The 24,142-nt window shown below is 35.1% G+C and overlaps 1 protein-coding gene across 1 annotated transcript; it reads left to right on the top strand.

Moving 5' to 3' along the window:
• Window positions 1–140: 140 nt before the first annotated feature.
• On the top strand, window positions 141–22,247 carry TRIADDRAFT_56425 (uncharacterized protein; the record flags this gene model as incomplete). The annotated part of the gene is made up of 57 exons (XM_002112385.1): window positions 141–212; window positions 1,832–2,379; window positions 2,630–2,890; window positions 3,081–3,336; window positions 3,583–3,747; window positions 3,818–4,015; window positions 4,121–4,272; window positions 4,339–4,478; window positions 4,550–4,663; window positions 4,766–4,943; window positions 5,042–5,312; window positions 5,502–5,705; window positions 5,765–5,993; window positions 6,067–6,435; window positions 6,621–6,794; window positions 6,878–7,057; window positions 7,143–7,322; window positions 7,392–7,483; window positions 7,578–8,486; window positions 8,563–8,742; window positions 8,872–9,008; window positions 9,085–9,388; window positions 9,507–9,704; window positions 9,870–10,071; window positions 10,170–10,349; window positions 10,502–10,710; window positions 10,802–10,961; window positions 11,081–11,262; window positions 11,334–11,561; window positions 11,726–11,831; window positions 11,951–12,213; window positions 12,288–12,612; window positions 12,689–12,930; window positions 13,014–13,125; window positions 13,212–13,434; window positions 13,607–13,853; window positions 13,988–14,185; window positions 14,320–14,598; window positions 15,057–15,370; window positions 15,446–15,623; window positions 15,918–16,171; window positions 16,260–16,407; window positions 16,522–16,749; window positions 16,823–17,051; window positions 17,140–17,315; window positions 17,386–17,692; window positions 17,810–18,180; window positions 18,268–18,393; window positions 18,475–18,746; window positions 18,854–19,052; window positions 19,203–19,417; window positions 19,491–19,728; window positions 19,815–20,008; window positions 20,126–20,645; window positions 20,728–20,811; window positions 20,987–21,937; window positions 22,041–22,247. The coding sequence occupies 57 exons, from the start codon at window positions 141–143 to the stop codon at window positions 22,245–22,247; spliced, it is 13,878 nt and encodes a 4,625-aa protein (XP_002112421.1).
• Window positions 22,248–24,142: the final 1,895 nt, after the last annotated feature.

A 24,142-nucleotide genomic window follows, 5' to 3' on the forward strand; every position in this document is an offset into this window, starting at 1 on the left:
TAGCCTGAACAAACGCTTACTTAGATATTCGTGCACTTCAGTTACCAAGTTCATTATGATGAACTAGAAAATCTTTTTAAAATCTTTACTTGATGATAGGATTTCAAAAGTATTGTAGATTCTTTTTATAATATTATATCATGTCTCATTCTGAAGGTCCGTTACGACCAAGGTTGCGCCTAAATATGAAATGGCTGAAAGTAAATCTAAAGGTATTCCATATCACGTTTTTACTTACCCTAAACTGATGTACAGATGTACTACTGTACATATACAGTATGTTCTATGGACATAATAATGTAATGTAAATTAATAATGGATCTATTGCCTGACTGCACAACACTAACTGCAGTATAGTACGGTAGTGTAGCACTAGTTATTACCGCATATTATCGCTACATTCGATGACGCTGCAATGCAGAACTGTACTGTACGGTACAATAGTCACGACAGTACAGTAGTATACAGTAGATTAGTATAATTATTAATCACTATAAAAAATAATAAAATATTGTATATATTTAAAATGTACTAAAATATATGTACGCGTATATTAACGTGGTAATATTGTGGATTACTGCAGCAAACGATGTATGAGATGTAAAGTTTTGAACTTAGTTGGTGAATTCCAATGTTTATGGCCTGTATCAGTATTGTGTTAGAAGTAGAATCCATTCATACTGATCGTTTGCCAGTAGTTAGTCTACGATAGCATCATGTTATGTTCATTTCATAAATTGCATTACAGAATTATAAAATCTGCACCGTATCGCTTCAAGCAAAAAGTGAAACCGACCTTACTCATATGTACATGTACAGTTGCACACAGCACAGTAGTTCGGTAGAAGTTACCGTAGAACAGATATGAACGGGACTTTTTGAAGCCGTATCATCGATGATAGGAAAGGCAAAATTCGTTGATGATGAACTTTTGCCTCTGGATACCATGATCAGAGAGACGATAGTTCGTCTACATATAAAATCATTCAGTCAATCGTACTGTGCAGTTATGACTGATAAATGTGCCGGTCTACTTCAGAACTGTAAAAATCCATTTTTACACTATCATTAGATCCATTGCCCGTGTAATATGCTTCCATCATGCTGCTTAATAATTCATTGAGTTTGTTGGAATAAGACTACTTTTCTGTTTTTCCTAGAGTAAATATCTGTCGATCATTAGTGAAATGGTCTTACGAATTAGTCTTTAGAACTGTATAACTTTTTCGGTCTTCACGAATAATGAGTCATTAAATAGCAGATATGCAGTTATATATTGCAGTACAAATATGATATCATTAACATTAATGATGTTCCTGTCAATCCTAAGAATTGGGTTTTCCCCTATAATCGTAATTACGAATTAGCCAAATCACACTCCAGACTTACGCAATAAGTGAGAGTGATGTGAACATTACTACAGTTTTCTTTTACTGTTTGTTTATACTATATTTCAGTTATCTACTTTTAGGATATGGAATGAATTCATTTTGTTATGTTATTCAAAGGGTATTTTGATGTTTCTTGTCTTTTAATTAATCAAATCCCATGTAGTAAATATTTGCGTACTACAATAACGCAATATGGAAAAAACGAAAGAAAAAATCTTCAAATTATACAGTACTGTACTGTACAATACAAACTTACAAGAAATGATCCTTCATACTTACACTACAGTATTACACGAGAAATTAGTTACATACAGTACGTTATCGCTATTGCGTAGAAGTTACATAAATGTTCTAGATTACAATGTATAGCAGCACCGATTCTTTTTAGAGTTTTCAAGTAGGCCATACGTAACTTGCGTGTATTTATGAAATAAATACAGGATTCGTTCACAAGGGATGGTCTTAACAGCTTATGGAATGAATTAGTAAGAAATGATGAAGTTAACAGAACAGATGCTTGTTCAGATACACGTTTAAACAGTTCAGGTGCCATAGCAAGGAAAGGAAAATCTGGTCACTTCTATTGTGGACGTCGTGTTTTAACATGTACATGCTGCGACGGCTTTTGTGGGCCTAATGATGGATGCAACTGTGGACCTTGTCGCCGATTAGATGGAGAAGATATAGAGAAACAAAGTCCCATAACATTAGATGTGAATAAAGTAATTGACTCCTGGACTTGGGGTGAAAAGCCTGGAATAGATGAATTAAAAGATTTAATTAAACAAATTGTTAGAGAGCAACAGCGGTTATGCGGTAATGCTGCTAATAATACGCCGTCATCTAACAGAATTTATCAGCGAATGGTAGTTTTCGAACGTTACTATACTGCGCAAATGCATAATTTTCACAATCGTAAACCAGCGAAATTGCCCAAGGCTGAAATATCGGATGCTTCGAACCATGCATGGATTTCCAACGCCTTCAAGTTAGAATTTATTCTTACTAAATGTTAATAGTGAAAGTGATAATGTAGTGTTGGATGTAGTCATACGAGCTATTGATCTAATCATGGAGCACTATGCGTGAATAGTAATTGACTTACTGTAGTTGTTGCTGTTGCTTGCTACTCGTTTATTGTATATTGTAAGATTAATCTTCCTCTATTGAAGTAAAGGGTAATACATGCATATTTGCGCTGTAATTGATTAAAATTAATCTGTTCTATCTGCGTTTAGTGACTCCAATCAAGATACATCGAGCATGAGCTTACTAACTCACGTTGGTACTCGAATGGGATTGTCTTTTATGTTTGCTTTTCTTCGCAGGACGTGGCGAAGTGGCGAAGACGTTGATGTCTGTAGTGATTTCTTACAAGAGAGCTTGCATATACTGACGTCGCTGCCTGATAGTTGTCTTTATAAATCAACTCACCATGATAATCGTTGGAACGACGCTGTTGAAATGACAATGAAGTTTTTTACCTCTATTATATTAAGGTATCGTGCCGTATTACCAACTCTTTATTCTTCGTCAAGTTATCATAAAAATATTCATTACAAGTTCGGGCACTTACTGAAATTGTGCATTCGGCCCCATTCATTGAGTTTATTATTAAGTTATATTCGTAACAAGATAAAAAAATTTTATGAAGAAGTATTAAATTGGACGATTTGATTTTATTCGTAGTGATGATAGAACAACGAAATCAACTTTACATATTCCGGCTGATGATTTGTCTACAGCATTACTTATAATTTTTGAATTGGCGATGAAGCGTGCTTCTCTACAGGGTCTTTTACAAGGAGTTTTAATACTTCTACGGTTATGGGAAAGAAGTAGATCAAGTACGAAAAATTGGAAAAGGGCCCCTGTAGTACCTCTGCTTTATCGGCTTCAGAATATTTCTATGAAAAAGGATGAACACTCTAAGAACATTACAGAGGTAGCAATAATAAGAAAGCTAAAACTTTTCACTTACCGTAGATTAATTCATTCTGCAGTCCGAATTTTTAATTACTGTACGCGTATAGTTGCTATTTTTAATTCAACTGTGGCATCTGTATGATTTTAATAAATTTATAAAACTGATGTGCATTAACAAAACGCATATTAGACCGACATTTTAAACCTTAAACTTTTGCTCATTGCATAAGACGTAATTTATTTGTTGTCATTAATTCTCGGATAGGTCTCTGATTCTGAAATTGTCAGTCCAACGGATTGTTTTCTTCGATTTTTGTCTTTGCCAAAAGATGAAAGATCTCTAATAGATTTTCGCCAAGCAGCTGTTATAATTTTATCGTATTTAGATAAAATTTCTGAGCCTAACAGACCAACCGCGGAGAACTATCAGGTATTGTTCTATCGTGTTATTTCTTTAGAGTTACAGTACTATTACAGCTACCAATTTATTACTGTTGCAGCTCTCTACGCCAAAGACAGAGGTTTTAGGATGGGGAAATATCAATTGGTTAGGTGGAGAAAGCAACGATGGAAGTCTAAAAATTTATGAGACTGTTGCTGAGTTGGGTATCAAGCAGATTATGTGCTCTTCAGACAATATTATAGCGCTTACTAATAATGGCAGAGTTTATTCCCTGGCTTATAATGCTCGTTGTGAGGTTGTACAATCGATACCATCTTTCTAGTCCCGTAATTGTCAAAATTTTATTCTATATTACAATCCAAATTTGCTACATGATTTGCTAATGATTTTTACTTCATAGGCTCCTGTTTTACTCGATTCACTTATTGATATCAAGATTAAAAAAATTGCAGCAAACGTGGAAGGAGAACATTATCTAGCTCTGTCGTCGGATGGTTGCGTTTATTCTTGGGGATCTGGAGATGGGGGTCGTCTAGGTCATGGGGACATTAGGTAAGAATCTGATAAGCTTAGAAAGGAATTTCCCTCTCTAATATAGTGTTTTTATATTAGCTCTAGACGAGAACCAGAACTAGTTAAAGAATTAGTTAACAAAAAGATAACACAGATCGCTTGCGGAAGTACATACAGTGCAGCGGTAACGTCAAATGGAGAGTTATACACATGGGGTCGCGGAAGCTATGGAAGACTTGGTCATGGTATGCTTAATTCTTATATTTAAATAGTAAAATCATTAAACTGATGTCAAATGTTCTACTGCATTGCACAGGTAACAGCGAAGATCGTTTACTGCCTACTTTGGTAGCCGGTCTTAGTGGGTCTCATGTGGTAGATGTTGCTTGTGGAAGTGGTGACGCCCATACGTTGGCAATAGATAAAGACGGTAATTTCTATTTATAGTAGGACGATTTTGTTTACTGTAGGAAAGCTTTAAATATATATGTACACGTCATTATAATACGATTTGTATATGTCTTATGGGAAGGTATCGTGTGGTCATGGGGTGATGGAGACTATGGAAAGCTTGGACGTGGAGGTAGTGATTGTTGTAAGGTCCCAAAGGTAGTCGAGACTTTAAAACATCATAACAAATATATCGTAAATGTGCTTTGTGGGAGCCAGTTTTCTGTTGCACTGGGTAAGGATGGTACAGTGTGGACTTGGTAAGTACAGTACTCACTTTGTAGAAATACTGTAGTGTGAACGATTTTGCAAAGGAGTTGATAAACGAATTACTTTTATTTTGTGTTCATTTCTGAAGGGGAAAAAGTGATGGTTATCGATTAGGTCACGGTACTCTTGATCATGTTAGATATCCTAAGATGGTAGAAGGGCTGATTAATTATCATATAGTTGACATTGCTGTTGGTCCTTCTCACTGTTTGGCTCTTACCGATAATTGCCAAATTTTTACTTGGGGTAGTGATGTTCAAAAGTATGCATTAAGTTCTGATAATTACAATATGGAACCTACATGCATTTCTGCAATAAATAAGGAGTTCATTGCTGGAGTCGCGTGTGGCCCCGCACAGGTATAGTATCTAAGATCTATTATGTAAAACTGACTCTTTGTTTTTAATAACCATATATACAAACTGTTAAATTATCGTATTGTCTTTTAATCCTTTAACAAATGATCGAAAAAACTGTTAATGCTCCATAAGCTGTTCTTGACGTAATTCAAATTGCAAATATAAATTTGTGGTTTTTATTCTCCGTAGAATTTTTTATGGACTTCTGGTGGTAAACTAGAGATTGAAACGCATTTGCCTTACTGTTTAGAGGTTTCTAGCGGAACATTTGAGAAACTAAATCAGTTAATAGCATTAGTTCATGATGGATTAGATGGGTCTTGTGATTGGCCACCGCCTTCACAACAGCAAGAATGTATTGCTGTTGCAGCTTTAAATCTGTTAAGACTGCAGGTTAGCTAATTATGATGCATTTGTCATTGCATGGCTTATATATTCTAATTTCTGTTTAGTTGCATGCTGCGATTACCAATGGTGTACCTGGAATTGAAATTGGTTTAGATCCTCAGGGTAACTTACTTGGATCCTTACGACAACATTTGATCGATATGGCATCAAATCATGGGGTTCTTACTACTGTCCAAAACGCAGCTCAATTAGTTCTGCAGACTGGCTGGCCTTTGTTGTTACCAATTGCTGAAGGAAGAGGAAGATCGTTAACGGATATAATTATAGATGCAGGTGATGTTTTTTTTGCAACGTTTTTATCCTGTAATGTATACTTTAATAAACAATTACGTTTTATGATTTAAAGGATTATCAAAGAACTGCGGTAGCGGACGCTGCTTTATGATTAACCTATTGGTTAATAGCTTAATTGCTAATGGGATAGAAAATATTCTGGAATCTGCAATATCTGTGGTTACGTTAGCATTAAGTAGTAGATTTGATGAGCAATTTATAGAGCACTTAGCTATTACCGATGACGAAAAGCACTCGAACGATAGTGAAGTTATTTATTGCAATAGTATCCTCTTAGCTCTGAGCAAACATCTTATTCATAGTTTATCAGACATCGTTATAAGCGATATGGTAATATTATCGACGGATTCTTGCAAAGATAGAAAGGAATTGCAACGCTATGACATTAAAGTAGCTGTAAATCTTCTAAATCAGTTACAGCGTATGTTAGTATTTAGAGTGTTTGAAGCAAGCAAGGAATCAATAACAAATGGTACCTATACATTTTTAAGATTTACAATTTGATAACTTCTTATTCAGTTACATGTAAATGATACTGTGAACTCTTTTTATCACTCTGTTTGTTCGTTAAAAGCGTCTGTTTTATACGTAAAATGTTTCCGATAGGGAAATCCTCTGCAAAAAATAGGGAACTTCATGCTGCGCTCATGCTATTGGATTATTATCTTACGAGCTTATCAGCCAGTGCTTGCAAAATATTTAGGAAAGCTGTTCAAATCTTGAAAGAGGAGGAGCAGTTCTATGGAGGAATTATTGATCTCCTAACTAAGAGTGCTATTGGTAATAATTAGGAACGAAATTTTTCACTTTATTATTATTAAATTATAAGTATTGACTGGAGTCACTTCCCATTTTCTACTCAGGTGTTTTGTTGCCCGAATTGGTAATAGATCTACTATTGTTACAGTCCCGTGTTCCGGATAAAATATCAAAGTTATCTGAAGTAACCTCCTTAATTACTTTACTCAACGTCCTTGATGAATTTAATTTGCTTGCATCCGATATATCAAAAGAAGATGAAAGTGATATGACATGGCCTGAAGGTTTTTAAATGAACTTTTTAACGTTCTATTATAGTAATTTGAATGCACAGAATAAAATATCTTAAATTTCAATCTGTGGTTATAGTCTTGGTTATCAGTGAGGAACTTAAATATAATGAAGATGTTCCAGTAATACGGCTAGAAGATATTGAAAATCATAACAAAGAAGGTGGCGTATGGACCATTATTAATGGCAGAGTTTACGATTTAAGTGAATTCATGCTACAAGCTCCCTGTTCGGAAGAGAAATTGAATCAGTACGCAGGTTAGAATGTTTATAGTTAATTACCTTCTGAACATGTTTTTTCATTGTTTATTTATAAAATTGTATTAGGTAAGGATGCTACGGAAGTATTTGATAGCGCGGGCCACTCAGAAGAAGCAAAAGCTCTGATGCAAGCTTTCTTTGTTGGGTTATATGCTGAGGTTAGTATTGAATCAGTTTTAATTATGTACGCATATCTGTATTTTTATTAACCAATTTAAATTGCTAATGCAAAATTGAAATTGAATTTGACAGCCAGAAAACATCGTGAAATGTCGCGGAGTTCAGCCTGTTTCATTGATATTTCTAGATACGGAAAGGGCTCTAGGTCGTTTGTTAGGCTTACACGCGTGTTATTTATCAAAGAGTGGTATATTGACGCCGGAGGAGGAATGCTATGGGCCATTACTATCTTCAGAGTTTTTTAAAGGTGGGATGAATGAATCCGTTCATTCGAATGCAGGAAATACATCTAGTACGGAAAACAAAGTAGATGGCCCATCTACTCTATTTCTAACAGCCCTAGCGAATGGACATACCAATGAAACGCAAGTAAAAATATTCGATAACTTAATTACTAATTACTGTCAACGAAAACATTTGATTACTCCAATGTCGTTAACCGGCGATCATCCACTGGAGCGTTGTGGAAAGATCTTATTGGCTTGTTTAATAAAACATCTTGGCCTTACACCATTAACGCTTGCAATAATACAGAGGGAGCAAATATCTATGACGGAAGAATCTGATAGATTTGAAGGGAAGACAGCTAATAATTCCGTTGGCTGTATGAATGAATTACCAACAGCTCTTGGAGAAATTTGCAAGATTGTTTATCGTGCTAAATGTGCAATTATTAGAGCTCATCAAGAGTCATCTTGTTCATATGATGAGATATGCTCCACAATCTTGGAGCGCTGTGAATTTGTGTTAAACGATTTACGGCCTGCAGTCCTAGGTAACAAGCAGCTAACATCTCCCAATCGAAAAACTAATAGTTGCTCGCGTTGGAAAAAGATTTATTCTAAATTAAAATCCAAAGGCCCCATCAAACCTAACCATGAACAGGATAAAAATATCTCCGAATGCGACGTTGATACAAAACATAGCTCACAAACTGAAGAAAAAGTAGCAATAGAAACAGAGATGGCGCCCATATATAAGGTTAATCTTTAAATACTATTGTTATATATTGGTATGCACATTTTCGTAGGTGTAATTACTGCTTTACAATTCTTAGGAATCAAGTCTCGATCTCATTAGTGCTGAAAGCATATTAGCTGGAAAGTACAAATGGCTTCATCAATTAGTTTCGACCGGAACCACAAGTCAAGAATACTTGTCTAGAAGTATCGTCAGCTTCGTTTTATCTGAAGATAAAGTTGATATTACCAAGCTTAGATTTTGCTTAAGGCAACAGGTACTTAGATTAGCATATTTAATTTGTAGTGTTGGTGATAATGAAATATACAAAGTAAGAAAAGTAAAACAATTTCCTAAAGGACAATTATTTTATAATTTTGAAATTGGTAAACAACTTTTACTATAGATGAACAGAATTGAGGAACGGCTGAAAGGTTCAGCGCTAATGCTGTCTATTCTGGCGCAAGACCAACTTATAAATTCTGTTAAGTTTAGCTCGTTAAGTGGTTGGCAGGGTATCCCTTTGCATAATTCCTACAACAAGTAAGCTAAAGTCTATGCGAATTAATGCTTACTTTGATGAAAAGATAAGAATTACCGACATGATATCATTGTTTAGGATGGTGATAACACATAGCTTCGTAAATACGGGTTTAGCTCCGCCGCGGTATCATCTTGACCTGCAAGATAAACTTGAGAAAATTCACGACTGGACAATAAATAGTTTAAAGGACAGTATACTTGGTTATTATACTGCTGTAGAAAAGACTCAGATGGGTGCTGCTTCTTCGGCAGATGTTACGACTCCCGATGTTCTCTCTCATTTTCGATATATATTAAGCTATTTCAGCATTCTCTCTTCCGAATTATATTCGATTGACTTAAGCCTTTGCTTAGATTCAGGTGTTTTAGCACTCACTCAGGTAATTTACGCAATGTAGCGCTTTACATATGGCTAGGATAATAGATGATTACTTAGATAGTGAATATGATAGTTTTTACTTATGACCGTATAATGTTCGCATGTTTTTTTACTTTTAGTCTATTCTTAATTCCCTGGGACCGCAGCTGTCCAACAATGATAAAGAGGTTAACGAAAATGCTGTTGCAGCCGTAGAAGAGAACGTTATTGCATTTCGTCCTTCTGTTCCCATCAACTTATCTGGCCCTGAGATGGCAAAATTAATGACCAAAGGAACTAGAGTAGTTCGTGGTCCAGATTGGAAATGGGGAGATCAGGTGCTACTTTTATATGATATATTGTATATTTCTACGAGATTTGACGAGGCTATATACAGTAGTATCATCTATTGTATTTTGAAGGTTTTGAAGCGATACCAATAATTATTTACGTATGATAACTACTCTTTGATTATTAATACTTTTACTGCGATGTTTAAATAGGATGGAGGACCCACCGGCTTAGGAACTATTGTAGATGAACTTGGAGATGACGGATGGATTCGTGCTCAATGGGATAATGGTAATACAAACTCATATAGAATGGGAAAAGAAAGCAAGTACGATCTAAAGTTAGCGCAGTCTAGCATTGGTGGAAACATCACTGATGAAGAAGAAGAGGAAGCGCACAGCAGGGATAGTGGGGGTCTGTTGATAGTAAAATTCTAAACTGTTATCACTTGTTGCTGATAAGATTATACTAATTTGTATACCGGATATTAACAAAGTGATTTATTTTCATAGACTTGAGAAAAAAGCATTCCGATAGTGTAAAGGATTTAATACATAGATCATGTTTAAATCTACTTCGGATAATTTCTATCTCTACCGGTATTTTTGCCGATGTCATTCCATATCGATCTGTGCGAATGGTTTGTTCTTTAATAGGCTCTATTGTCGAGAACAATTTCCATTTTGACTGCGGTAAGGAATAAGGGTTATGGTCTGTTATCGAATATATTTTAAGAAAGATCGGTAGATTTTATTTTGTACTGTAGTAGTTACCTGTATCGCATTTAATCGATCGATTTATGGAAATATTAAAATCTTGTAACTAATGGTCCTTTATTGCACAGGATTGTTCGATCAACAAAAAACATCGGCTCAATCTTGGGCTTCGTTAGGCTTTATACGCAGTATTGCAGTATCTACATCAATGTGTAAGGCTTTAAGCTCTCCAAAAAATGTACGACTAATTCTTACGATGGTGAGAGGAAATTCTAATGGGCCTAGTTTACAAAGTCTGAACAATATTACCATTTCCTCGAATAGTATAATTCGACAGGTATATTGTAATACTGTGTATAATTAGGTTAATAGTTGTTATGTGTGATACGATGGATTTAAGGTTATATTATTGATACAATAATGTATAGATATTAAGTATCCGCCTACTGAAGAGTTTGTTGCCATCATTAAATTCTGAAGTTGAAAATGAAGTTGTACGTTGCCTTGTTGAGAATATTTTCAGTCTACTTGGAAATGTGCTCTCCTACGAAGGAGATAGCTCTCATTTGATCGATATTTCACAATCGCGTACGTATGCGTTAGTTAACGAAAGAATATAGTTCTTACCCACGTGTAGCTCATAAAAATCTTAATTGTACAGAGCTTTTATAATAACGCTCAAATGCATGCTAAAATGTTTATTGTAGGCAAGCGCAGCAAGAAACCTGTAGCTTCGTTGTCCGCATTATATAATACGACAATAGCGGAAGAATTAGTCTCATTAATCAGATCTTTGCACTTTTTACCATACTGGAATATTCACATCAACAATTTTATATGCACGAAATTAAGTATGGTTCCTGTCGCTCTCGAGAAAAGTGTTACATTGGTAAATTTCAATCGCATTCTCATCATTACATTAAAAATGTATTAACTCTTATAAGAATCATCTATAATTAGAATGTTTCAGAGCCAGATTCGGAAGATAAAAAAAGTGTAACTATTATGGCTTTGGCAGCATTATCGGTGATTGGTGGAGTAGATTGTCGGATACGACTGGGAGGAACAGTTGTTCATTCTGAGCATGGGAAGGGTACCGTGAAACGTATTGCATCATCTGGAAAAATTACTGTTATGTTCCATGATAAGAAAGAGTCTCGTAGCTGCTTCTTAAACCGTTTGAAAACGGTAAGTGAATTTTGGGGTGCTGGGCTGTTATTTAATTACTAGAATTGTATTTACAACATTAAGAAGTAATTTAACGAAGGCTTAATTTTGTTTAATTATACTAAATACATTAGTCCTGTAAATTTAGTTAATCCTCAGAACTGTCTTAATTTCGTTTATTATAGCAACCAATGCAGGTCTTCAGCATTGAACAATTTTTTGTCACCGAAGCAACTTCAAATGCATGGATGACACTCCTAAAGTTAGTTATTTCAGAAAAAAATTTTACAGGTAATAATTCTTTTATCATTAATTAGTCGATTTTTGAGAGCATAGTGTCATGGTATTAGTAGTAATGTATTACATTCGCTTATATACGAGCTGATAAAGTTAATGAATTGTTACATTAGAAAGTGATGGCACTATTAGTGGAGTGCGTGATTTGTCACCTCACGAGCTTACACGTACTCAAATTTGGATGGCTTTACTGAAATCTTTAAAAGTATTATTTGGTGCACGTGATTATTTTCGACGACTGCTAATGCAAGGTCTCGTAGATAATACTAACAAACAGTTGGAAGATGTGCAAGGAACGTTCCTGTTACAGCAATTTCTTGATACAGCGATTGTCCCATTACCAATTAAAGCTACGTTTAACAGAGACGAAATTGAGGTATTATCCACACATTAAAATGCTATGTATTGTTGAAATATTTTATGTAAGGATTTGTATATCTACTTTTTCAGGCTGCCTTACTATCTGTGTGCCATTGTTTGGCTAGTAAAGTTTTTAAAAGGAATAAATTATCTGCTGATAAAATAGCAAATCGTAATAGAGCTGTGGTTCATAGAACAACTAACCGTAAGAATAGTAATGAAGCTCCGCCATCGAATATAAGTAAAAAGTTAATGGAAATGGGATTTTCAAAATCCAAAGTAGAAATGGCCTATTCGGCTATAAATGACGTCGATAGATTAGCAGACAGTAGACGAGGAAATCTGATTGAAGCCCTGGTTAACTGGTTAATTGAACATGGAAACATTGCTCCTGATGGGAAATCAAGTTCTGATTGTATGTGTTCGTCATAATGGTGTGTTTTTTCACTTTCTTATTGATATTTATCTTAATTTATTGCTATGAATTCTAGCTACTGATTCCGATTCCAGTTATACAGCATTTGAAAGCGAGTCAACTGCAGAAACGATAGAAAGTTCGGACGACTCTGATACTAAAGCATCCAGATTAATTGAAATACGTAAATTTTTAACGAGATCAGATTTTGAAAATTCCGATGATTATGCTCGGTATATACGAACTAATGTGCAAATTGGAATGAAAGTCCGCTGCATAGCCGATTTTGAGGAAGTTAAAGAAGGAGATATTGGAAGAGTTATCAAGGCATGTTTAGTGAAAGAATTTTAAATTAATAATATAAATTTAATGATGTTTTCTTTTTGTTATTAAATCTTTAGCTGGACTGTGATGGTTTACATGATTTAAACGTGCAGTGCTTTTGGCAGCAGAACGGAGGCACATACTGGGTGCGATACATTCAATTCGAGCTGACCCCAATAGAGATTACAGGTATTGACACCATCTTTGCAGTTTAATAAATGTTTTAATCTCTATATGCAAATGATTGATACTTGTAACTTGTAATTGCATTGTAGGATCCAACGATATGGAAATTAATGTAGGTGACTACGTTCGCGTGAAACAAACAGTGCAAACACCAAAGTTCAAATGGGGTTCAGTAACCCATGAAAGCATTGGCAAAGTGTTAGCAATTACTAATAATGGGAAAGAAGTTAAGGTTGATTTTCCTGAGCAAAGTGGGTGGAATGGTGCGTTAGATGAAGTGGAAAAAATTCTCTCACGACATCCTTCGATTGAGTAAGATAGTATACTGCATTTTTCAACATATTTAACGGTTGTGTAAGCTATCACTTGTTTAATTTTGGGGTAAATTTTGCTTGATTTTATGTAGGTGTAACCAATGCTACGCGAAGCCAATCGAAGGAACTCGTTTTAAGTGCAAAATTTGTCCTAAATTTAATTACTGCAGGGAGTGTTTTACAACGCAAAATACTCATGAACACGATTTTGTTAGTTATGAAGATCCAAGTTCGGAACCTGTTGCTGCTCATCGTCGTGATCCACATCGTAATAAGAAGAAAAATACAAATACGGTATATCGCGCTTGGAATGATTGTGTTCGTAGTGTTTCGGTGTCATCTAATAGTATTCAGGCAAAATGTTTATATGATGATAAAGAATCTACATTTTGGCAGTCATCTGGAAAACAAGGAAAGGTACGTTAGATTATCCTTTATGCACATCGTTGCGATTTTGTGTGCTGATACGTAGATACTTTAAACAGTAATTGACACTGGCAGGAACAATTTTAATCAACTATAATGTTTTTATCGTTGTTATATTCTATTAGCACTGGATACTATTGGAATTAAATGCAAATCTGCTTATTCATCAGCTATCTATTGATATCAAGCCGTCAGATAGCAGCTATATGCCTTCTGTTGTAGTTGTATCTGGTGGAAATAGCATGATGAATTTAAAGCCTCTTAATACAATTAAAGTTGGAGCACACGATTTACGGATTACATTACTAGAAAACCAGTCGGAGGTAATTGCACGATTTAGTATATTGATGACATTTCGCTTAAAGTTCAATGAATTTTTAAGGCCTTCCCCAATATACATCTCCAAGTTTACGGTATATGTTATTGTAGGATAACTTATACTATTTTCTAATTTCAGGAAATGAAACTTATTGAGATTGCTATTCGCCATTGTAAATGTAATGGAATCGATTGTAGAGTACATTCTATCAACATTGCCTGCATTCCTAACACCTGTGAACAAGTAGCCGTCACGGATAATTTTGAATACTTAGCTGTTAGATCTTCACATAGATCAGATGATACCTTAAGGAATGAAAATAAAGGCACAGGTATCGATAATACCGATATTGATTCGCGAGTGTTCGTGTGGGGCTTAAATGATAAAGGCCAGCTAGGTGGCTGCAAAGGTTCTAAGGTTAGCGATAGTATTAATGTAAGTACATAACATGATTGACATTTGAGACTGGCCAACGATAGAGTTCTAGTAAGCGGTTAGAACACTACTTGTATCGTATAGTTATGTTACTTACGTTTCGCTGATCGATTTAATACTTGAACGCGTTGTTTACGTAAACATATAAGCGAAAGCTATATTTAGTTATCTGGTGCTATGACTACTTGTAATAAAGAACAGAATTATTACTACAAATCTTCATAATTATTTAGTGATATTATAATACAGGTATTTCACTTGCATCTACTTTCGATAACTAAATTGGGATTACAGCTTGCGTGTTACAAATACTTAAGGTTTAATGTACCTTGGATGCAATATCATACAGTAATGTGCAAAATTTAGTACGTTATGTATTTACAACTAACAGTATATCAATGATGGTTTATCATTGTAACAAATGACTACCTCTATAACAGGTTAAATCTCCTACTGAAATGAAGAATATAGCTGCTTTGCGGCCTGTATCTATAGCTGGGGGATCTAAAACTGTTTTTATAGTCACATATGATGGCAAGGTTTACGTATCTGGAGAAGGCGCAAATGGACGCTTAGGTTTGGGTAACACAGAAAATATCTCTATACCTGTACAGTTAGATACCTTGAACATGCATTTTGTAAAGAAAGTCACAGTGCATCCTGGTGGGCGTCATAGTCTCTGTATAACACGGGAAGGTAAAGTATTTTCATGGGGAGAAGGCATCGATGGCAAGCTTGGCCATGGCGATGTAACGTAAGTTTTGAGATTGATGCCCGTTGATGATTTATTTGAATCTGATGTGATTGAATTTTTTTAATTATATCTTAGGTCTCGCTTGTCTCCAACTTTAATAGAAGCGTTAGAATCAAAATTAATAGTTGAAATTGCGTGCGGCAGTTCGCATAGTGCAGCGGTAACTGCCGATGGTGAACTGTATACATGGGGGTTGGGAGATTACGGTCGCTTAGGACATGGAGATAGCAAGACTTTACATATACCCAAGCAGGTATATACATATCAGATATAGATATACGAGTATAGATACGGATGTAGTATAGATATGTTTTACGCTTTATAGAAGAATATTTGTAGCGCTTAGCTAGCAGACAGTGACTGTTATATGTAGTACTGATTTTAAATTTGATGCGACCAAAATATCTAAACAGTAACTCAATTTAGTACGGTATACTGTAATTCTAATTGAGTCGTTTAATTTATGGTTTTAATGGTGCATGTATGAATACTTTATCGAAAATTAGCTCTCACCCTTAATGTATTACTGTCTTCATCAAATTAACAGGTAAAAGCATTACAAGATTATAAGGTAATTGATATTGCCTGCGGTAGTAGAGATGCGCAGACGTTAGCTCTGACTGATAACAACTGCGTTTGGTCATGGGGAGATGGTGACTTCGGCAAACTAGGACGAGGAGGAAGTGAAGGATGTAACATACCCCAAAAAATTGACGCCTTATGCGGACGGGATGTTTGTAGGATTGCGTGTGGTGCACAGTTTTCATTGGCATTGTCGACAACGGGTAAAGTTTGGACTTGGTATGTATCAGTTAAATCCCAGTATATCCGGAATATGTATTTTCTTAAGGAACTTACATACTTAACATTAGTAACATGTTACTTGCAGGGGTAAAGGAGATTACTATCGATTAGGGCATGGAAATGATTCACATTATCGGTCTCCTCAACTAATTGAGGGTCCACTTAAAAAGAAAAGAATTACGGAAATTGCTGTTGGTGCTTTACATTGTTTAGCTGTTACTGATACTGGAGAGGTTACTGATTTGGATTTTATTGATTTGAGTGTAGATTTTATTTCAAACTAGATATTTCAACCTATGCTATTCAGATGATATATTGTTATTACGTTATTATCCGTAAATCTGTAGGTGTATTCATGGGGTGACAATGACCATGGTCAACAAGGGAATGGTAATACTACTGTAAATAAAAGGCCCCAGATTTGCTTGGGAGAACTTGATGGAGTCAAAATATCGCACATAGCTTGTGGTTCTTCACACAGTATTGCTTGGTGTGGTAACTTGCAGTTAACTGTTTCATATGTGCCGGTTCCGATGCTAAGTGTTAAAGATCCTCTAGGTTCAAGTTTCATGAAGGTATACTCATGTCATGTGTACGTACTTAATAAACGCGATAATATCTGATTTATGACCGTACTTTGATTCTAAGGATAACGAAATCATGGCTATCGAAAAAAATAAGTCAGAATCTAGTATTGATAACCGTCCTTCGTTGTCAAAGATACTCATATCCAAGACTGCAAAAGAACAGATAGAGTCCTTGAGATTACTATTGCGATCCCTTCAAATCTTTTTTGCACGTGATGCTGTTGTTGAAGCGTTATCTGATTCTAGCATTCATACGAGTAGTTTGCTACATTATGAACCCGGTAGTTCAAGTAAATAGCCAATATTACCTGCGATTATTACTATGAATGTTTTTACCGCATTTGATGTCCTTTGCATTTTTTAAATGACCAATTTTAGACCTGGCAGAAACCAGAATATCAAGTGATCTTGATGATTTTATTAAATGTATGAATAAGCAGAATCTCCGTAAGCTGGTCGAATTACTCAGATTGGCCGCTGTAGGTCGTACTGGTAGCCGTGGTAAAGAAACCATCTCGAACCTACTATCAACATTGTGGCGCAGCTACTTAGGAGTACGTATGTGTTAATTTATCAAGTTAATAATTTGCCATAGTAGTAAATCAGTTTATTTTCTCTATTAAGATGTCAAGTTCGTTATTGGATATGTGCGTTCATGAATTAGAAAGAGTTGTAGAAAATGCAAAATCGAGAGATGTCCTAATCAAACCTATTCATCAAGAAAGTGATCATCCATATCAAGCAAATTGTAATACCTCAGCTATCGTCAGAATAACGGGCGCTGACTTGCTTCGAGTTGAATTTGATCGTCGTTGCGGCACTGATAGCCGTCATGATCTCCTGACAATCTTGGACCAAAACGATAATATTCTTTCTGCGAGATCGGGACGAGATGGAAATGACTGGCTATCTGAACTGAGAGTTCCTGGAGGTACATCTAGTGCTGTATTTGTTTAAACCTGTCGACGAAAGGCCAACTGGTTTGATGGTCTATTAATAAATTATCGTATCTTGAAGTGTTTATTTTTTCAACTGCTGTTCGTAATAGATACTCTTAAATGGAAGTTTGTCAGTGGAACTTCCGTTAGTGGCTGGGGATGGCGATTTGTAGTCAGTCCTGTAATTGAATCAAATATTCCGAAAGTTTCGGTACCAGATGAAACTATTATAAGGCAGCCTTCGTTTGAGCTAGTTCGATGCCTCTTTCGCTATCAATTAATTGAGAAGACTGCTAACATTGTACAAATCAAAGAAATAATGAAGCTACTTGCAGCTTGCATAAAGTTTAATACCCTTACTACGGCTCAGAGAACTTGGGCGATAAAGCAATTACGAGAACTTATACATTTGATTAAGAATGATCGTACCAGTAACTTGCACACGGATAATGCCTCTAATGGTTACTTTATGAAATTGCTTGTAAGTATGAACAAATTGATGCTTTTCTTTTATAAATATCCTTTTGGCAATTACTTTTTGTAATATCTGCGGTTTTATGTGCTTCAGAATGATAGCAATAGTCCCCTTCGTCCATTATTATCTTATCTGCCGGTGGCTCTACTTTCCCAGTATACCTATGAGGATACACTCATTAAGAGTGGGAAGCAGCTCACTCATAGTGTTTTTTTCAAAGTAAATATTTCAATGTTGCGCAGATTTGAGTGAATGATCTTTGTGTTGATTAGTAATCTTGTAATTAAAATATATTCATAGTCCTTAGTATTACTTGGATGTGATCTAACATTTGATAAGAAAATTTCGGAAGAGGATCAGGAGTGGTCATGGTTTCGTTGCTTTTGTAAAGCCCATCGCGTAGGATTAAACATAATTCGAAGGGAACCAATTCCAGAAATGTTTTTAAAAGAAGTCAGGTCTAAAATTTCCGAATCTTATTCTGAATCTGAAGCTGATATTTCCAATTTGCACGAAGATCATAAGGTGTTTTCAGGCGAACAAGACAGAGAATTACTGCAATGGTTATACAGGTTTGAGCACAAATTAAGATTATCGCACCTGCTTTATTATCAACATTAATCGGACCGTAAATTACTTCTAAATTTCATTTTTAATGCTATGCTATGGTTATGATCAGCCGACCAGACGACTGGAGCCTATTATGGGGAAGTAATCACAAATTTTATGTATGGGGTCATAACCACAGAGGTCAGCTAGGTGGTGTGCAGGGTACTAAAGTAAAATCTCCTGTAATTAACGATATCATCGCAGCTTTAAGACCGACAGCTGTAGCAGGCGGTGAGCAAACACTGTTTATATTGACAAGTGAAGGAAAGGTAAGATTTATAGGATAAATACAGAGAATTTCAGATTTCACAGATATCATGATTTATTGCCTTAAAATATAATTAATAATAGCATTGTCATTGCATATTCCAACTCTGGCTGGTGGCTAAATTTTGTGCTTGAAAATACTTTACATATAGGTTTACGCATCTGGATTAGGTGGTAGTGGCCGCCTCGGAATTGGTAGAAGTGATAACATCGTTACTCCAGTGATAATCGAACCTTTACAGCATCTTAAAATTGAGAAACTATCCGTTCATTCTGGCGGGCGACACGCGATGGTATTAACGTCTAACTTCGAAGTTTTCTCGTGGGGTGATGGTGAAGATGGGAAATTAGGCCATGGAGATAAATTGTATGTTCAAATTATGTGAATTCTAAAGCAACAATGCATAACGTAGAAATCATTCTTTTGCTCCAATTATTAGATCATCTGAAACGCCTCGAAAAATTGAAGCACTATTAGGGAAGCAGATTGTGCACATTAGTTGCGGAAGTTCACATAGTGCTGCCATAACGTCTAAAGGGGAGTTATATACGTGGGGTAAGGGTCGTTATGGTCGATTAGGACATGGTGATGGCGATGATTGTCTGAAACCAAAGCTACTAGAGGCATTGAAGAGCTATAAGGTTATTGATGTAGCTTGCGGTAGTGGTGATGCTCAGGTATGTACATATGTCTTGCTTATCATTTATTAGAACATTCCTTGCTAGCTCTTTGAATAATAAAAATTAATCTTAATACATTTCAGACACTTGCTATTACCGACGATGATTGTGTTTGGTCGTGGGGAGATGGCGATTACGGAAAGTTGGGTCGCGGTGGTAGTGATGGATGCAAGAAACCTCTTCGCATTGAATCGCTAATTGGGATGGCTGTGTGTAAGGTCGAATGCGGCTCGCAGTTTTCCGTAGCTCTTACAAAGAATGGCGATTTGTATACATGGTAGTTGAATCTAATACAATCTGTATAAGTGTAATAATATAACGTTGCTACATCATCGTAGACCATCAAGTAAGGATTTATAAGTTATATGTGCAATTGATTTATGACTGATCTTAGGGGGAAAGGCGATTACTATCGATTAGGCCATGGCACTAATGATCATGTACGTCGCCCTCGCAAGGTTGCTTGTTTACAAGGTAAACAAATCGTAACTGTTGCTGCCGGATCATTGCATTGTGTTGCATGCACGGATGCTGGTGAAGTCTTTACGTGGGGAGACAACGATGAAGGACAACTAGGAAATGGCACTTTGAACCCAATACCGGAGCCAACTCTTGTTACGGTCCTAGAGAATGTGAAGCTTAACCGAGTAGGATGTGGTTCTGCACATAGTTTTGCCTGGTCGACAGAAGCCCCTATTGATATTGGATACATGCCAAATCAAATCCCTGTTGAATTTAATCATTTGCACCATTTACCACTGCCCGCTTTACGAAATCGTTTAATATTACTTCATCGGTTTTCTAGTTTAGTAGCGCCAGTTATCAATATGTTTAATCTGTGTCAAGAGGCAAGTAATGACATTACTTGCATAACATTAGATGCTTTGAAAGATATTTTGGTATCAACCGTCAAGGTATGCGTTATTTGTTTAAACTGTAGTTACATAGTTTCAATCGTTTATGTTCGATTAAACATAACCATAATTTTTTTTGTAGGAAAATATCTTCAATAAGATTATTCAAGCTACTATGATTAGGGATAGGCAGCATGGTCAAACTATAGAATTAAATAGAATACAGGTAAATTACTACTCGTTTATTTGTAGTTACTTATCTTACTTTGCTACTTTAGAATAGGCTAATCGGTGCGCATTATGCTAGACTAACCATCAGGTTGCATTATATACATTTTGCTTTTGCACTTTTTATTTATGGGTTACATAATTCGTGATAAAATTGTTGTTACTAAAAACAGGTTAAACGTTTCAATGGAAAAAATAAGACCAGCGGTAACTACGATAGTTCTGTATTTTACCAAGTTAGTACTGCAATATGTGCCTCAAATTCAGATAATCTATTGCTACCTCATCGAGTATGGAAAGTTAAATTTGTCGGTGAAAGTGTCGATGACTGTGGTGGTGGGTATTCCGAATCTATTGCTGAAATATGTGATGAATTACAAAATGGATTGCTTCCTATCCTTATTCCAACTCCCAATGGACGCGATGAAGCCGGTGTCAATCGAGATTGTTTTATAATTAATCCAGAAGTACGTCCATCTCAATCGCACCAATTCATGGGTACTTTAATTGGAATCGCAATACGTACCGGGAGTCCATTGAGTCTGAACATAGCCCAACCATTTTGGAAACAGTTAACCGGACGCCTATTATCGCTTAGTGATATCACAGAAATTGATAAAGACTATGTGCCTGGGTTGTTGTGGATTCGTGATGCTAACCCTGAAGAGTTTGAAATATTCGCTTGTAAGGAACCAACGTTTAGTACTCCAAGTGCTAGTGGTAAAGAAATGCATCTTTCCGGTGAACATTCGCGAGTTACTTTAGAAAATAGACATGAATACGTTGCTAAAGCATTAAATTATCGTTTGCATGAGTTTGATGATCATATTGATGCCATCAGAGAAGGCATGTCCAAGGTTATACCGGTTCCGTTGTTGTCTTTATTTACTGGACAAGAACTAGAGCGTATGGTTTGTGGAAATCCGGAAATACCTATAGATTTACTGAAATCGGTATCAACTTTTAAAGGGGTTAAAAGTGATTCACCAATAGTGCAATGGTTCTGGGAAGTATTAGAAGGTTTTTCCAGTTATGAGCGTTCGTTATTTCTACGCTTTGTTTGGGGTAGAACCAGATTACCACGTACTATAGCAGACTTTCGTGGTCGTGATTTTGTACTTCAGGTAAAATCTGGCTATATCAGTGAAACTATGTTATATGAAGTTAATAATTTCCTACTGTTACAATTCAATGTTTTAAATTAATGTTCCTATTCTGTTAACTTAGGTATTAGATAAGTATTCTCCACCTGATGATTTCTTGCCAGAATCGTATACGTGCTTCTTCTTACTTAAAATTCCGCGATATTCATCCAAAGAAGTTTTACGTGAAAAATTGAAATACGCAATTTACTTTTGTAAGTCTATCGATACTGATGATTACGCAAGAATTGCCCTAAATGTCGACATGACAATGGAAGATGATCTAATTTAAGTTATTATTATTGTAATTAATCAAAATAGCATGATGTGCTTATAACTATGATTTTTAAAATTCTGCGTATTTTAGTGCATCAGGAACTATTTAGTGTTAATAAGAAAAAATCATTTTAAATCTGTAGATATAGCACGTGTATGACATCGAGAAGGACATAATTTACCTGTAATATCCATTTGATTTTACTACGTTGAACGAATTAACGATTACTTGCGTATCGTTTGCTGATGTGTAGTAGTCAAATTACATTAAACACACTAATTATGTGAACAACTGGGGATTGTCAGTAAGCCGGATAATAAGCACAGTATTATATGATATACTGATGATTGATCGACATTGTTTATTATTTATATCTTTAATGATCAAAATTACCCCATGGTAGACAACGTAGTAATTTTTGCTCTATAATATCTGTTGATATGTCATTGACAGATACACTTTGGTGTTATCTATGGATATAAATATTTGATTTGACAATTTGTTGTACGCAGAAGAATATATGGTATTTTGTGAATGTTTTCAACAAAGTAATAATAAATTATGCAGAATATGTAATTAACCTATATTTATGGAGGGCCATGATCTTTCTACGTCAATTTTACCGATCTGTAAATTGATGCTATCAAATGCAAATAATGATGTTTATAGCAAAATTTAAAGAGAAAGCACTTAAGAATAGGAGATACAGCCAATTTTTTTTCGTACTGTAAATAGTACAATAAGAGATATGATACATTTGGCCCAAAATTCCGGTTTAATAGTCTCTTAGGTATACAGTAAAACAAGATATCTTATTTGCCAAGTCACATATAGTAAAATATTGTAGATAGTCTTGACTCGAATTAACAAAATCTAGTGGAAAGTATAGGCGGTATATTCAGTTAGTTTATTACATGAGACCAATTCTAAAAAAAGTGGCTTCTGCTAACCGCTGTGACATTAATGTGCTGCATAAAAATTATCAATTAAATCATGATTTTATTTTTAATATTTGCTATATTTTTAGCTTCTGTCTTCAAGTGGTAATGCCTTACTTTAGTTCAGATTTTATGAGATGAAATATTCCCATTTCATAATTAATTAAAAAATTACATGAGTAAAATTAGAGTTATTTTGAAAACAAATCGACTCATATTTATAAAATTAACGATGAATGGCAGAAAATTGGTAGGACTATCAGTTAGGTAGGACAAATGGACAACCTCATTAAAAAATTTTGGTAACGTCATTAATTTCATTTTCAGCGCTAAAAAATTAACAAACCAAACTAAATATCGTAGCGCCTCTTATGAAATAGTTATGTCAATGTAGATTGCGATTAATGTCATTTATTTCTTTGATATCCTCTATTTGCTTACTTTAACACTTCTGTATGATTGTCTACTATTAAATTGCAATTATAAGATTAAGTAGTAACAATATTATCGACAAGTAAACCATGAAATAAACAGAAGATATTAACAATAACAATCTTCAAGAATAGCATTTTATTTAATACCGTGTCAAATAACTTATTCTTGAATAGTAATCCTATTATTTCAAGTAGTGTCTTGTTGAATGTACCGAGCAATTGTTTGTTTTTATATATGCACTGGACGATTAATCATGTATATGAGTATCGTATAATTATTGATTATTTTTATTTAATACTAAAATGTCAGTATTAGTCTATAATAACAATGTAAAATTTTAAATAGTAATGTTTGAGGTAATGTACTGTATAACCAGAGGAGAAATGTTATATGCAGATAGTAGAACTTGAAAATTACAAATGCATATGAATATACCGCATTTTATGTATATTTCGTAAATATATTTATAATAACGATGCCTATGCAATGGCACTTATTCGTATTCAAGATCACGTTAGTAATTAATGCAACAATCGA

Source organism: Trichoplax adhaerens, genomic scaffold, assembly GCF_000150275.1.
Source record: "Trichoplax adhaerens TRIADscaffold_5 genomic scaffold, whole genome shotgun sequence".
NCBI lineage: Eukaryota > Metazoa > Placozoa > Uniplacotomia > Trichoplacea > Trichoplacidae > Trichoplax > Trichoplax adhaerens.